Source organism: Bombina bombina, chromosome 5 (genome assembly GCF_027579735.1).
Source record: "Bombina bombina isolate aBomBom1 chromosome 5, aBomBom1.pri, whole genome shotgun sequence".
NCBI lineage: Eukaryota > Metazoa > Chordata > Amphibia > Anura > Bombinatoridae > Bombina > Bombina bombina.
The window spans coordinates 438,449,552-438,466,215 of NC_069503.1; the positions used below are offsets into that span (position 1 = coordinate 438,449,552).

The 16,664-nt window shown below is 37.2% G+C and overlaps 1 protein-coding gene across 1 annotated transcript in view; it reads left to right on the forward strand.

Annotated features, from left to right (window-relative positions):
* Positions 1-16,664, forward strand: part of CPNE4 (copine 4) — a 943,422-nt gene that overhangs the window by 531,226 nt on the left and 395,532 nt on the right. The window contains exon 5 of the mRNA XM_053714296.1: positions 12,195-12,269. Coding sequence (XP_053570271.1) covers positions 12,195-12,269 — 75 coding nt within the window. The remainder of the gene's footprint in view (positions 1-12,194; positions 12,270-16,664) is intronic.

Genomic DNA, 16,664 nt, shown 5'->3' on the forward strand with positions numbered 1-16,664 from the left:
AGGTAGCTATTAAATAGTTATTAACTATTTAATAGCTATTGTACCTAGTTAAAATAAATACAAAGTTGCCTGTAAAATAAAAAATAGCTACAATATAATTATTATTTATATTGTAGCTATATTAGGGTTTATTTTACAGGTAAGTATTTAGCTTTAAATAGGATTAATTTATTTAATAAGATTTTTTTTATTTCATTAGATTTAAATTATATTTAATTTAGGGGGATGTTAGTGTTAGGGTTAGACTTAGCTTTAGGGGTTAATACATTTATTAGAGTAGCGGCGAGGTCCGGTCGGCAGATTAGGGGTTAATAATTGTAGGTAGGTGGCGGCGACGTTGGGGGCGGCAGATTAGGGGTTAATAAATATAATATAGGGGTCGGTGGTGTTAGGGGCAGCAGATTAGGGGTACATAGGGATAATGTAGGTTGCGGCGGTGTACGGAGCGGCAGATTAGGGGTTAAAAATAATATGCAGGGGTCAGCGATAGCAGGGACGGCAGATTAGGGGTTAATAAGTGTAAGGTTAGGGGTGTTTAGACTCGGGGTTCATGTTAGGGTGTTAGGTGCAGACTTAGGGAGTGTTTCCCCATAGGAAACAATGGGGCTGCGTTAGGAGCTGAACGCTGCTTTTTTGCAGGTGTTAGGTTTTTTTCAGCTCAAAGTGCCCCATTGTTTCCTATGGGGGAATCGTGCACAAGCACGTTTTTGAAGCTGGCCGCGTCCGTAAGCAACGCTGGTATTGAGAGTTGCAGTGGCGGTAAATATGCCTGTATGCTCCCTTTTTGGAGCCTAACGCAGCGCTTCTGAGAACTCTAAATACCAGTGTTGCTTAAAAGGTGCAGGGGAAAAAAAGCACACGTAGCTAACACACCCCTTCTAACGCAAAACTCTAAATCTAGCCGAAAAGTTAGTTGTGCAAGTTAAATGCAGTGGAATGTTGCTTGCAGAAACAAACAGATTACAAGTCAAAACAGTAAGGCAAAGGTTAATTCTATTTTTACAGATATACTTGCGGTTTAGCTGCTTGCAAAAAGGAGGAATTCCTGTTGAGTTGTTTTGAGGAGATTAGACTTCAAAGTAATAGCTGTCAGATACAGCATGAAGAGGAGGGTAACTTGGAATGCTGAGCTGGCTGTTAGTAACAGCGTGAAGAGAGGTGAGCATCTGTGTTGTTGTAATCATCTGAAGTAAATCCGGAAATGAAAAGCAGCTCCTGGTTGCTGACAGGTGAGTCTTTGCAGGTTTAGTCAAGGAACTACAATCCCATGAAGGCAGGAACAAAATATTCAAGCAATGATTGGAAGCAGGAAATGACCTTATAAAGGGAATCCATGAATAGGAGGAGTAATACTTAAGGTGGTATTACAGAGATCTTAACAAATATTTAAGCAGGTATTACAGAGTTCTTACAGATCCCCCTTCTCAAGGAATCCGCTCCGATGATTCGAGGTGAGGCTTCAAAGGGAATCGTGCATGAAAAGTTCTTAGTAACTTGGGTGCATGCACATCAGATGCTGGCACCCAAGAGTTTTCCTCGGGACCATAACCTTTCCAGGATACTAGGTATTCAAGTTTATGTCATCTCAAGCGGGAGTCGAGAATCGTCTGGATTTCATACTCTTCCTGATCATCCACATCAGTTGGAGGTAGCGGAATACGTTCACGGTTGGGATGTCGGTTCGGGAGAAATGGTATCAAGAGAGAGACGTGAAAAGAAGGATGTATCCTGTAGGAGTCTGGTACATGTAAGGTGACGGTGCTTGCATTAACAATCTTCTGTATTGGGTAAGGACCAACAAATTGACTCCCAAGTTTTCTTGAAGGGACATTTATCTTGAGCTGTTTTGTGCTAAGCCAAACCAAATTGCCAATTTTGTAATTAGGAGTAGGCTTGCGCCGTAAGTCGTAATAATATTTTTGATCTGTCTTTGCATTATTTAAATGAACCTTTAGAAGATCAATTCCTTCCTTTAAATTTGTAGCATAGTCAGTTGCAGCAGGCAATTTCATATCCGTGTTTGTGAAAGTTAGACTTTTGGAATGATAGCCAAATGTAGCAAAAAACTGGAACTGGATATGGAATTATTGTAGGAGAATTCTGCCATGGGTAAGTATGTGAACCAATCATCTTGTAGATGGGATAGATAGCATCTAAGATACTGTTCAAGAATTTGATTAACTCTTTCAGTGAGCCCATTTGTTTGTGGATGGAAGGCAGTGGAGAGTTGGGAGTCGATCTTGAGAATTTTACACAATGCTTTCCAGAAAAATTAGGTGAATTGGGTACCTCTATCTATTATTATGGTTGTTGGTAAACCATGTAGTTTTACAATGTGCATAAGAAAAGTAGTGGCGGTTTCTTTAGCAGTTGGAAGATGTTTTAAGGGAATAAAATGTGCAAGTTTTGTCAAATGATCCACAACAACTAAAATTGTATTGTATTGCTGTGATGTAGAGAGGTCAACAATGAAGTCCATTGAAATAGTTGACCATGGACAGTCTGGAATTGGTATTGGGTTCAAATAACCGAATGGTTTTCTACGGCCAATTTTATTCCTGGCACAAGTGTCACAAGATGTTACGTAATCATGTATATACTGGTTCATGTGTGGCCACCAAAAATATCTTCTGATTAGTTCCGTGGTTTTATGAACACCAGGATGTCCAGACATAGGAGCATCATGGAAATGAGATGTGATTAACTCTCTGAGGGTAGAAGGCAGATATGTCAAGTGTTTGTTATAATATAAACCAGATGAAGCTTTTGTCAGGAAGGTCATGTTGGAGAGGTTCTCTCTTTCCAAGGCTTTGAGAATTTCTTTTTCGTTAGAGGTTAAAGATCCTATAATTTTGTTTGGGGATATGATGAATGTTTCTGTCTCAAGATCAGGAGTGTGGTCATTCAGTCGGGACAAAGCGTCTGCTTTGACGTTTGAAGTACCAGGGCGATAAGTGACGTAGAAGTCGAACCTATCGAGAAAAAGAGCCCATCTTACTTGTCGTGAAGAGAGGGTCTTATTCCTTTTTAGGTATTCAAGATTTTTGTGATCAGTGAAAATGACAAAAGGTTTGGAAGTCCCTTCTAGAATGTGTCGCCATGTGTCCAGGACAGATTTAATGGCGAGCAATTCTTTATCCCCAATGGAGTAGTTTCTTTCTGCTGGTTGAAGAGTTCTTGAGTAGAAAGCAACCGGGTGCATTCGAGAGGATTCATCTTGCCGTTGTGATAAAACGGCACCAATACCTGTGTTGGATGCATCTACTTCTAGTATGAACTGGCATGTGTGATCTGGGAGACTAAGGATTGGTGCCGAAATGAAACTGTTTCAAAAGTTTAAAGGCTTCTTCTGCAGCAGGTGTCCAAACAAAATTTTATTTTTTATTTTTTTACAGTTAACTATTGTTGAGAAAGTGAAAATGAATTTTCTATAAAAGTTTGAAAAGCCTATAAATCTCTGCATGGATTTGACTGAAGTTGGTCTAGGCCAGTTTGTAATTGCCATTACCTTCTCTGGATCCATTTGTACTTTATCTGGGGTGATAATATAACCGAGGAATTTTATTTTGTTAACATGAAATTGGCATTTTTCTAATTTAGCAAACAGCCTATGGTCTCGAAGTCTGGTGAGGACCAATCAAATGTGTTTTAAATATTCTTGTCTGCTTTTAGAGAAAATCAAAATATTGTCGAGATAAATAATAACGCATATGTCAGTTAGATCTCTGAAAATGTCGTTAAAAAATGCTGAAATGTGGCTGGGGCATTACAAAGCCCGAACGGCATTACTTTATATTGAAACAAACCATACCGTGTTCTGAAAGCAGTCTTCCACTCATCTCCCTCCTTCATTCTGATTAGGTTATAGGCACCCTTTAAAAATCCAACTTGGTATATATCGTGGCTCCATTAAGGCGTTCAAGAAGTTCGGGGATGAGTGGAAGAGGGTATCGTTTTTTTATAGTTATTGAATATAAAGCTCTGTAATCTATAATTGGTCTAAGTGTATTGTCTTTATTTCTAACAAAGAAAAAACCTGCTGCAGCCGGAGAAGTGGAGGGTTCTATAAAACCCTTTTTTAAATTTTCATCAAGATATTCTCAAATATTGGAGCTCTTTCTGTGAAATGTGGGGGAAGTGTTTCAGCTTCCTTAATATTGAACAGTTCTTGCAGATCATGATAGTCAGGGGGTAGAACGCTTTCGATGTTTGCTATAGAGGGATGTGGATAGCATGTTGTTAAGCAATAATGAGAAAGAAGAGTAACAGTGTTTTGTGACCAATCTATGGTAGGATTATGTTTACGCAACCAAGGGTAACCAAGTATAACAGTATGAGATGAAGTGGGGTTAACATGAAAAGTGATAAATTCAGTATGACCTTGTTGAGTAATTGGGCCATTTTGGATTAAAGAACCATCAATAAATTTCACAAAAACTGGATTCTGCTTCAAAACAACTGGTATTTTATTGTGCTTTATGAACTCTGAATCGATGAATAAGCCATAAGCACCAGAATCGACAATGGCCTCACTCCTGACCTCTTGTTGATCCCACTGTAATGAAAAAGAGAGAGTGAGTTGACATGGTTTTGTATCAGATGTTAGTGTAGTTAAGAGATATTTCTTACCCTTCTTATGTCTGTGTAAAATGGGGCACATAGAAACAACATGTTCTTTATCGGCACAATACATGCATAGGTTTGATATGCGTTGTCTATTTTTCTCTTCTTGAGGGACCCCTTTATCACACCAATTTCCATAGGGGTGGATGTTAAAGTAGGTCTCTCGTTGTAATGAATGAGAGGTCTCTTTTGTGTTATATCAGTCTGTAATTTTTCCGCACGTCTCTCTCTTATTCGTCTGTCTACAGTTGTACTTAGTTTAATTAAGGCTTCAAGAGTCTCTGGCATGTCCAGCCTTGATAGTTCGTTCTTTAGGCTTTCAGACAGGCCCAATCTGAACTGGTTTTTTAGACTTATCTGGTTCCACAAGGAGTCAGTGGACCACATCTGGAACTCTGTTATGTACTCTTCAATGGGACGTTTCCCTTGCTTTAATGCACGTAATCTGGTCTCAGCTTTTATCTGTTTATCAGAGTCCTCATATAAGCTGGCCATTGCTGATAGAAAATTATCTAGTGATTCCAATATTGGATCGTTTGTTTCGAAAAATCGGTTGGCACATGCTCTGGGCTCCCCTGTGAGGAAGGATATGGTAGTAAATACTTTAATTTTTTCGGTATGGTATGTTCGTGGTTTCAATGTATACAGGAGTAAACAAGCATTCCTGAAATCCCTAAACTCTGACCTTTTACCTGAAAAAGGTGTTGGAGGGTTTATATGTGGTTCTGGGATATCAACCGGTCGAGAGGTGACTATATCTTTAAACATTGACTTTAAAGCAGTGTTTTCTGCTTGCACCTCTGTAAGGCCTCTGACAAGATAATCTAATTTTTGTTTGATATTGGCAAACTGATTGCTAATCTCATTTGGATCCATTATGATTAACAAATGTGTCAGGTTTTTTTTTTTTAATATAGGCTTGAATATTACGTAAGGCTATTAAATAAGCCTTCTTAAAACATGATGATGTTGCTAGAAACAATATGAGGGTTAAATGGGCTAGAGGTAGCTAGCAGTTAATACATTTGTTATAATTATACACACACGGATTAGGTTACAGGTGTATAAGTATAAGGATTCAGAGTCAAACAGCAGTACACAATATTCTTGATATAGCACTGTGTCTTAGATAAATGAAGTAAATGGTAAATACTTCACAAGTTCCCATAAAGTGAATATAAACTCTGATATAATAAGGTTAACAAATGTAGAAGAGAAAATATGATTAGTACTCTGAGAAATGGCAAAATATCCTCCAGTATAAAGTTCAGATGGAATACATCATCAGATTTCAGAATATAGATAGAAAGCAAAGTTAGTTGTGCAAGTTAAATGCAGTGAAATGTTGCTTGTAGAAACAAACAGATTACAAGTCAAAACAGTCAGGCAAAGGTTAATTCTGTGTTTAAAGATATACTTGCGGTTTAGCTGCTTGCAAAAAGGATGAATTCCTGTTGAGTTGTTTTGAGGAGATTAGACTTCAAAGTAATTGCTGTCAGATACAGCATGAAGAGGAGGGTAACTTGGAATGCTGAGCTGTCTGTTAGTAACAGAGTGAAGAGAGTTGGGCATCTGTGTTGTTGTAATCATCTGAAGTAAATCCGGAAATGAAAAGCAGCTCCTGGTTGCTGACAGGTGAGTCTTTGCAGGTTTAGACACGGAACTACAATCACATGAAGGCAGGAACAAAATATTCAAGCAATGATTGGAAGCAGGAAATTACCTTATAAAGGGAATCCATGAATAGGAGGAGTAATACTTAAGGTGGTATTACGGAGATCTTAACAAATATTTAAGGAGATATTACAGAGTTCTTACACTTTGTATGCATAACACTTGTATTGTTTAGCATTGTTTAACTTTTTACATTGCCCAATGGTTATTGTTCAGTACACCTTCCTAGTAGGAAGTTATTAGCATAATCTTGTATGCACTTATGTCACTACTGTTTCACTTATTTGATCAGCCCTATTGATCTGTTATAAGCCTGGTCAGATCATTTATATTAAAATACTTGGTTTTAGATTTAATCATAGATTTTTAATTATTAAACCCATTTTCTATTTGTCCTGTGGTCTTATAGCACTATTTAGCCTATTAGTAACCTTAAGCTGTTGGCGCTCCTATATTTGTCTTTATCACATTTTCTTAGTTGGGTCCTGTTGTTAGGAGGTCCCTTTATAGTGAGCTTGGTTCATCTATCTGGGTGCAGTCATTTACCATTGTCTTATTTGAGATTTTGAAGATAGCCCTCTAGTGCAGTAGGGGTGATGGATTCTGGGGTCCCCCTGATTCGCAGGTTGTTTCGGTGGCTGAGGTTATCTAAATCTTCTATTTTGTCATTAAGAGATTGAATAACCCCATCTTGTGAAGATATCTTAGCTGTGAGATGGGAGACCTTGGAATTGGTTGTTGTTTGTTCATCTTCTATTCCGGTGATTCTGTCTCTCATAGATGAAATATCTTTGTAGAGTTCCTTATAAAGGGTTCTGACTTTGTGCATTACCACTTTTATATCCTCTTTTGATGAGAGGTGGCTAAGATCTTCTTTAGTGACGTAGTTGTGAGGAATGTTATCACTGCTTTGCACTATGGCTGTTATGGTTTGTTGTTTACTTGGTGGTGGATTAGGTAATGGAGGTTCCTGTGGTTCCATTGGCCTTAGGTAGTGCCCAAGTGTTCTGGAGCTGCTTCCTTTGTCTACCTTATTGGGTTTTTTTATTTGGCATTACAGTCTTCTATAATGTTGAAGTTGTAAAGTTGATGATTCTATCTATGGGTCAAGTGCAGGAGTTTTGGCGTATATTCTGACTGACCTCATGGTAAATTTATAGGTTAATGTTTTCTGTTGTGTGCCTTTAATTTAGCCCCTCTGAAATTCTGCTGCGTGGTGTCTAATATACCCGCTTGGTTCCTGGGTCAGGAAAGGCTTTTCAGTGCTGCCAGATTTTGGCCTTGTAATTTTGGGCCTGTGTCACTATGTTGTAGGTATGCGGCCTGTTTTGTATAGTCGCCTACGTTTGCTACATTGTTCCGATGGGTTGCTAGGTGTATTTTTTTTTTGCTTATTCTGTTTTGCAGCTAAGGACTTGATGGCGTGCCTCTTTCCTCAAGAGGTTGGTTGTTTGAACAATATGCACTGTGGGGCGTGGCCAGGCCCTCTTTTGCAGCTGTGATGCAAGATCCGCTATAGGACTTTATCACCGAGTCGGCGTATACCTTTGGGGTCTGGGCGCTGGTCAGGTTTTGTGGTGGGGACTTTGGTTTTCATCCCAGGATTGAGGTAGGTGTTTGCTTGTTGTAGGGATGGTCCGCGGCTTTCTGCCGGTCAATCTGTAGGCCGCATCTGCACCAGTTAGGGTTTATATGTCTTCCAGTTTGTCTCGATCTGCCTGTATATATCCGATCTCATCTAAAGAGATATAACATGAGTCAGGTTTGGTTTTTAGCTTGTTTTATGCCATTTATTAGCATCTTTCTTGCCGCAAGGCCTAGGAGTTCTAGAAGCTTGCTGCCATCGTCCTGCGTGGCTAGACTCCACCCCATGGCCTCTTGTTTAAACAAACAACTATCCAGGTACTTTGTGAGGTCCAGGGATACTCAAGCAGAGTTAGTGGATGCTCTAGTAGTTCCTTTGTCATTTCAGCTTGCTTATCTGTTTCCTCCTCTGCTACTTCTACCCAGAGTGATTTCCAAGATAAGCCTAGAGAAATCTTCAGGAATCCTAGTTGCCCCAGCTTTGCCTCTCAGAATTTGGTATGCAGATCCGGTTCAAATGTCCAGCTGTCCACCTTGGTCTCTGCTTTTGCGGTCAGACCTTCTGTTTCAAGGTCTATTTTTCCATCTGGATCTAAAATCTCTGAACTTGATGGCATGGAAATTGAACATTTAGTCCTTAGACATAGGAGTTTCTCTGATTCTGTGATGGAAACCTTAATTCAGGATTTTAAGCCTCTAACCAGGAGAATCTATAACAAGGTTTGAAAGGCTTTTATTTCTTGGTGTGTAGATCATGTTTTTTTCCTGGAATTCTTTCAGAATTCCTAGGATTTTTCATTTCTTAAAGGATGGTTTGGATAAGGGCCTATCTGCCAGTTCTCTGAAGGGGCAGATTTCTGCACAATAAGATTGCTAATCTTTCTGATAATCATGGTTTTGTTCAGGCTCTGGTCTGTATTAAACCAGTAATCAAGCTAATTTCTCCGCCATGGAATCTTAACTTGGTGTTAAGAGTTTTGCAGGCTCCTTCTTTTGAACCTATGCATAAAGTGGATATTAAGCTTCTTTCTTCGAAAGTGTTATTTCTTTTGTCTATTTCTCCTGCTATGAGAGTTTCTGAGTTATATACTTTCTTGTGATCCACCTTATTTGATTTTTCATCAGGATAAGGTGGTTTTAGAGATTTCTTTTGGCTTTTTGTCTAAGGTTGTTTCTTCGGAAATCATTAGCAGAACAATTGTTGTTCCTTATTTGTGTCCTTATCCCAAGAATGCTTCAGAGACATCTTTGCATACTTTGGACGTTGTTAGACAAACTTCTAGTTTGTTCATTCATTTTTCTGGTCCTAGGAAAGATCAGAACCTTTCTTCTGTTGTTTTGGACTCTAGGTTGAAACTTTTGATTCACAAGGCTTACTTGGAGGCAGGTCATCCTCCATCATAGTGGATTACTGCTCAATCTACTATGTTAATTGAAACTTATTGTGCCTTCAAGAATGAGGCTTCAGTTGACCATATTTGCAAGCCTGCTACTTGGTCTTCTTTGCATACTTTTACAAAATTCTACCATTTTGATGTCTTTGCTTCTTCTGAAGCAGCCTTTGGTAGGAAGCTCTTCAGACAACTGTCTTAGTTTGATTTTTCCTGTTTGATTTATTTTACTTGCATTCAAAAAAAAAAAAAAAAAAACGAAATAATTTTTTTTTTAATGGGGTTGCAGATTACATTTTTCAGTTAAAAAATATGTTTTTAAATCCCTCCCCACAGCTTGCGTAATAGGTCACAGGAGTAATGGATCCTGGACTCTCACCACCTGTATGAAAGAAAACATAATTTATGCTTACCTAATAAATGTATTTATTTCATGGTCGTGAGAGTCCACGAGACCCCACCCTTATATTTTTAGGGATGATTTTTTCTTTAGCACATCTTTTTTCCCTGCTTCTTTTATGGCTCTTATTCATTTTTCTTACCTCACTTGGCTTGACTAAATGTTAGAGGTGGTTTTCTAGGGCTCTTGGGGTTTGGGGATCTTTGCCTTCTCCTAGAGGTAGAAAAGAGTAGTTCCCAGGAGTAATGGATCATGGACACTCACCACCATGAAATAAATTTATTTATCAGGGTAAGCATAATTTATGGGGTTTTTTTAACATAAAACATTTTATTACTGTGAACAAAAAATGATTTAGTATTTTTCTAGCCAGACATCCCAAACTGCATAAGTCAGATCTCAGCTGTTTGACCCTGTATCTATACAATAATTGCATTTGTAATGTCCGTTGACATTGGCAGTTGCGCACACATGGAATGTGGACAGCGCGAGGCAGCCAACAGAATGTAAGCTGCGTAAGCTGCATCCAGGTGGATTCTTTCACCACCCTGACATTTTCGGAATTCACATGGATGCAGTGTAAGCTGCATCCAGGTGGATTCTGAAAATAGCAGGGTGGTTCCGTCACCACAATAGACTGCCCTTCCGAAAATGACATGGTGGTTCGGTGGTTCTGTCACCACAATAGACTGCACTCTGGGCAGGCTTTCCCACTAGTATAATATAATAGAGTTAGCTACTCATTGCAATAAATTCCAAATTGGATGTAAGTGTATCAACATAACATGTATAATATGTTATTGAAAATACCATAAAAGTTAAAAACTTGATGATATATCTAGGCCGATTAAACAACATTTTTTTTTCCCATAGCAAACTAGAAATAACCTAAACTATATCTCTCAAACTCTATTCTTTTTTTCTATGTATACAGTGCACACATAGGTTTTCACTTAAAAAGTTTATTTTGATATTTCGAGCTTACCCAAAATATCAAAATAAAATTTGACTACTTTTCAAATAACTGCTATTTTTCTATTATTTTTTCTGGTTTCATGTGTATATAAATTCAAGACTGTTTAATTAAAACATGAAATTATAAGGTGCAGATTTTGTATACTTCAAATGATAGGGCATATTAACTTCTAGATATCTCATGGTTGATGTAAAAATATCAATCACTTATCTTGATTGATACTTTAGTGTTAAAAATACTGGTGGTTGTGTTTTTTACTGCCAATACATTACCTCAGCTGGATTAGCCCCCAAATAAAAATTAAACAACTTTTTTGTTCAATTTTTGTTAAAGGGGGGCTGATGATGGGTTAACCCCCACCAAATAATTGTTAATGCCAACTTTAGCTTGTTAGACCTAATGTAATATACACTTGATCAAACCTGATCTAACAAATATCTATTAGCCTAAATGATTTTTTGTCAGAAATTTAGATTGAGGGGGGGAGGGAGCAGCACCCCTAATTTAATATTCAATATCTCTAATTATGAGGTCAAAACATTATATTTGTTTATAATGATTTACTAATTCATTAATAATTTAATCTCTTTCCAAAACCTTTAACATTTTATACATTTGAAAACTAGACAGAGAAATAATTAACTTTCCCTATATATATATATCAGATCCCCTAATAAGCATGTGTGATAAAAAAAGAACAAAAAAGTATTGCATATGTCCCAAAGCCTACATTGCGATCTTGGTTGTAGCTAGGAGGCTGCTCTGCTTGAGACCACAGGTGCTGAATTCAATCTATGGATCAGACAAGGAAGAAAAAGGGGCACCTCATAGGGTAACCATGTTTGTAACGGTGTAAATACTAAAAAGAGGAAAAAACACACAATTTGTGTTAGCACCTGAAATGGATAGGTGATAATAAGGCAGGCTGATATTCTCAGCGGTCAGTTTGCTGAAACTCTGTAGTGATGATTCAGACCTGGACTTCTAGTTACTCTGTAGTATGGATAGCTGGATAGGATCGCCAATCAACCTTAGTTTGATTCAGAGTTAAAAGATCAGCATACCGCTCTCTGTGTGAGTCTGCAAGCTGGACCAGTCAGCAGAAACTAGGATAGGAAGCATGCGTTAGGTCAAGTGTACAAGGGTGAGTGCACACCCTAATGACAAGCCATAATATTGGATACAAACAAAGTCTTTAATGCAACGCATTTTGTGACTCAACGAGGCAGTTTCATCAGGCATTAACAGTTCAAAACAAAAAACACTCATTTGAAATAGAGATGATGTATCATCCGGGTTTGGTAATTACAAATTGGCCAGTAACAGAACCGCCTTCTTCCATATCACATTTTATAAATTAATAATAATGGAATATTAATGGAATTGAAAACCTTAAAAAACATGGATAAATAAAGAAAATGTTTTAGCATGGCCAATGTTGAATACTTTAGCAATTTATAATTTATAGTGTATTTTCCATGTTTTCGTTCACTTTTGTATTTAAAAAAAATATATAAATGAAACGTAAATATTTTGTTTCCTTTAGGTGATTGCTGAAGAATTATCCGGAAATGATGACTACGTTGAACTTTCCTTTAGTGCACGAAAATTAGATGACAAGGTAAACAAGCTAAGTGATAATCTTAATAATCTTATTGAAACATGTTATAAAGCCTTTGATTAGGATATAATAAGATTCTGGTGAACAACCTAATAAAATTTTCCCTTGAAGCTGTGTTTATTCCTGATTGATCTGACTTCTCTGATTATAACATTAATGATAGAATTTTCCTCAAGATGTGAAGTACCGCGCTTGGAAGATTAATTAAAAATATGACTTTTTAATTATTTGGGAACTTATTTAGTAAGCTGAAATGTAAATTATTTTGACATTGCATTTTCTTGTCATGCAAATTAAAAAATATTAATGTTTGTTAATATCTTTGGCTAGATTTTTTTTTCCAGTCAGATCATTTAAAAGTTTATCTGCATTATAAGGAATACAGCTATATCAGTTGCATACTTCTTAATAATACTCATTGGTTGATAGACATTTCATGCAAATGCTTTTGAGGTGTTTTTTTTAAATATTAGGTTGTTTGGTTTGCAAAACAATGTATGATTATTGATGCTATGACATACATCATAGTTAATGATATCCATTGATACGAGGGACATTTAATGACATATAAATAATGAGGAGAGTTATCAGTTCTTTTAGAATATGCCACCCTTTTCTGTATGGTCTTTAATTAGATTAATGTACTTTTCATTAGAATTAATGACTTGAATAAAAAATCTTTCCTTTATGCTTGTGTTGCATATCAAAGTCAAAATAAACAACATTTTTTCATGCACAAAAGAGTTCACGTTTTAATAATGCACTTTTGTACCCATATAAATTACTAGGGTTTCATTTCTACAAATCTGAAATAACTGTATTAGAATATTATCAAAAAGCTATCCTTCTCCGAAATATTAAAGGACTATTAAAGGGATATTAAACAATATGAGATTGAAATATAAAATGTTTAAATATGTGCAGTTAAAAAATAATTGCAATATATTTTCATTATTTACTTTATCCATTATTCCTGAAATTTAACTCTGAAAACTTTTGTTTTTCTAAATTCTACAGAGTTTCTACAAAATAATGGGAGTTGCCATGTTTAAACTTAAAGAGACAGTAAAGTCATGATTAGACATTCATAATTCAGACAGAGCATGCAATATTAAACAACTTTCCAATTTACTTCTAATTAATTTTCCTTCTTCACTAGTTATCATTTGCTGAAAGGTTTATCTAGTAAAGCTCAAGAGCAGCAAAGAACCTGGGTTTGAGCTGCTGATTGGTGGCTGCATATAAATACCAATTTTCATTGGCTCACCCATGTGTTCAGTTAGAAACCAGTAGTGCATTCAACAAAGCATACCAAGAGAATGAAGCAAATTTGATAAAAGACGTAATCTGAAAAGTTGTTTAAAATTGTATGTTCTACCTAAATCATGAAAGAAAAATCTTGGGTCCCCAATCCAGGGGTATTATTCGAGAGGGGGTTTGTTAAAATGTTAAAACACTATAGATAAGGTTGATTTTCTAAATTAAGGAAATGTACATAAAGGATAATTCAATAATAATGTAAAATATGATTTGTACTACAAGCCCTGTGAGGCTAAAACTATGTATAACTATATGTGTTTTTCTTTTCTTCTGTGCATATTTTTTTGTGAACAATAACCTTGAATATAATTTAAAAAAAAAAAAAGAAAAAAAGAAAAATCTTGGTTTCATGTCCCTTTAAGTTTTTTGGTTATCTTAATCTCCTGCTGAGAACAGTTAGGAACAGATATAAAACAGGGGAAAAAAGAGACTGTCCAATCAAGACTGTATGAAACAATATCTAACAGTCAGATAGATTACGAGTTTTGAACGCTATAGGGAAATTGAGGAGCACCACAAAAGCGTCGTTATTTCACCTCCCTATAGCGCTGCTATTACAGGTTTACAAAAAGCAGGCTTGTGCAGGCGATATGGTGGCATTGAGCTCCATACCTCACCGAAATACAAGTGCTGCTTTGACGTGCTCATGCACGATTTCCCCATAGATTTCAATGGGAAGAGCCGGCAAAAAAGAAGCCTAACACCTGTGATCGTGGAAACAAAAGCTCCATAACGCAGCCCCATTGATGTCTATGGGGAAATAAAAAGTTATGTTTAAACCTAACACCCTAACATAAAAACCACGTTTAAACACCCCTAATCTGCTGCCCCTAACATCGCCGCCACCTACATTAAAGTTATTAACCCCTAATCTGCCACCCCTGATATCGCTGTCACCTACATACAGTTATTAACCCCTAATCTGTCGCCCCCGATATCGCCGTCACCTACATACACTTATTAGCCCCTAATCTGCTGCCCCTAACATCACCGCCACCTACATTACAGTTATTAACCCCTAATCTGCCACCCCCAACATTGTCTATACCTACATAAAGTTATTAACCCCTAATCTGTCGCCCCTAACATCGCCGCAACCTACATTACACTTATTAACCCCTAATATGCCGCCCCAATGTCGCTGCCACTATACTTAAGTTATTAACCCCTAAACCTCAGGCCTCCCACATCACTAACACTACATAAATATATTAACCCCTAAACCTAACGTAACCCTAACTCTAAGCATAAGTCTAACCCTAACGTAACCTTGAACCTAACCCTAACCCTAACCCCCCTAACTTAAATATAATTAAAATAAATCTAAATTAAACTTACAATTATTACCTAAATAATTCCTATTTAAAACTTAATACAAACTTACCTGTAAAATAAAACTTAAGCTAGCTTTAATATAACTAATAGTTACATTGTAGCTATCTTAGGTTTTATTTTTATTTTCAAGGTAAGTTTGCATTTATTTTAACTAGGTAGACTAGTTAGTAAATAGTTATTAACTATTTACTAACTACCTAATTAAAATAAATAAAAACTTACCTGTAAAATAAAACCTATCCTGCCTTACAATAAAACCTAACATTACAATAAAATAAAATAAATTAAATTAATTAAATACAATTATATAAATTACAAAAAAAAAAAACACTAAATTAACTAAATAAAAAACAAAATTATCAAAAATAAAAACGAATTTCACATAATCTAATAGCCCTATCAAAATAAAAAAGCCCACCCAAAATAAAAAAAAAAACCTAGCCTACACTATTCTACCAATGGCCCTTAAAAGGGGCCTTTTACAAGGCATTGCCCCAAAGAAATCATCTCTTTTACCTGTAAAAAAATACAAACAACCCTCCAACAGTAAAACCCACCACCCACCCAACCCCCAAATATAAACCTATCTAAATAAACCTAGCTAAACATTGCCCTGAAAAGGGCATTTGGATGAGCATTGCCTTTAAAAGGGCATTTAGCTATTTTACATTGCCCAAAACCCTAATCTAAAAATAAAACCCACCCAATAAACCCTTAAAAAAACCTAACACTATCCCCCGACAATCCACCTACAGTTTTTGAAGAACGGACATCCATCCTCATCCAGATGGCAGAAGTCTTCATTCAAGCGGGCAGAAGTCCTCATCGAAGCCGGCAGAAGTCTTCATCCAAGCGGGCAGAAGTCCTCCTCGAAGCCCGCAGAAATCTTTATCCAGACGGCATCTTCTATCTTCATCCATCCGGCGCGGAGCGGGTCTATCTTCAAGACAACCGGTACGGAGCATCTTCTTCTTATGAAATCCACTGGAAAATAAAGTTTCCCTTTAAGTGACATCATCCAAGCTGGCGTCCCTTACATTCTGATTCTCTGATAATAGGAATTAAAGGGGGAAAAATCCTATTGGCTGTTGCAATCAGCCAATAGGATTGAGCTTTCATCCTATTGGCTGATCCAATCAGCCAATAGAATGAGAGCTCAATCCTATTGGCTGATTGGATCAGCCAATAGGATGAAAGCTCAATCCTATTGGCTGATTGCAACAGCCAATAAGATTTTTTCACCTTTAATTCCTATTTGCTCATAGAATTATATCAGCCAATCGGAATGTAAGGGACGCCATCTTGGATAACGTCACTTAAAGGGAAACATAATTTTCCAGTTGATTTTTGTAAGAAGAGGATGCTCCGCGCCGGATGTCTTGAAGATGGACCCGCTCCGCACCGGATGGATGAAGATAGAAGATGCAGTCTGGATGAAGACTTCTGCCCGCTTGAATGAAGACTTCTGCCGGCTTCGAGGAGGACTTCTGCCCGCTTGGATGAACACTTCTGCTGCCTGGATGAGGATGGATGTCCGGTCTTCGAAAACTGTAAGTGGATCGTCGGGGGTTAGTGTTAGGTTTTTTAAGGGTTTATTGGGCGGGTTTTATTTTTAGATTAGGGTTTAGGGCAATGTAAAAGAGCTAAATGCCCTTTTAAGGGCAATGCCCATCCAAATGCCCTTGTCAGGGTTTGGTTGGGTGGGTGGTGGTTTTTACTGTTGGGGGGTTGCTTGTATTT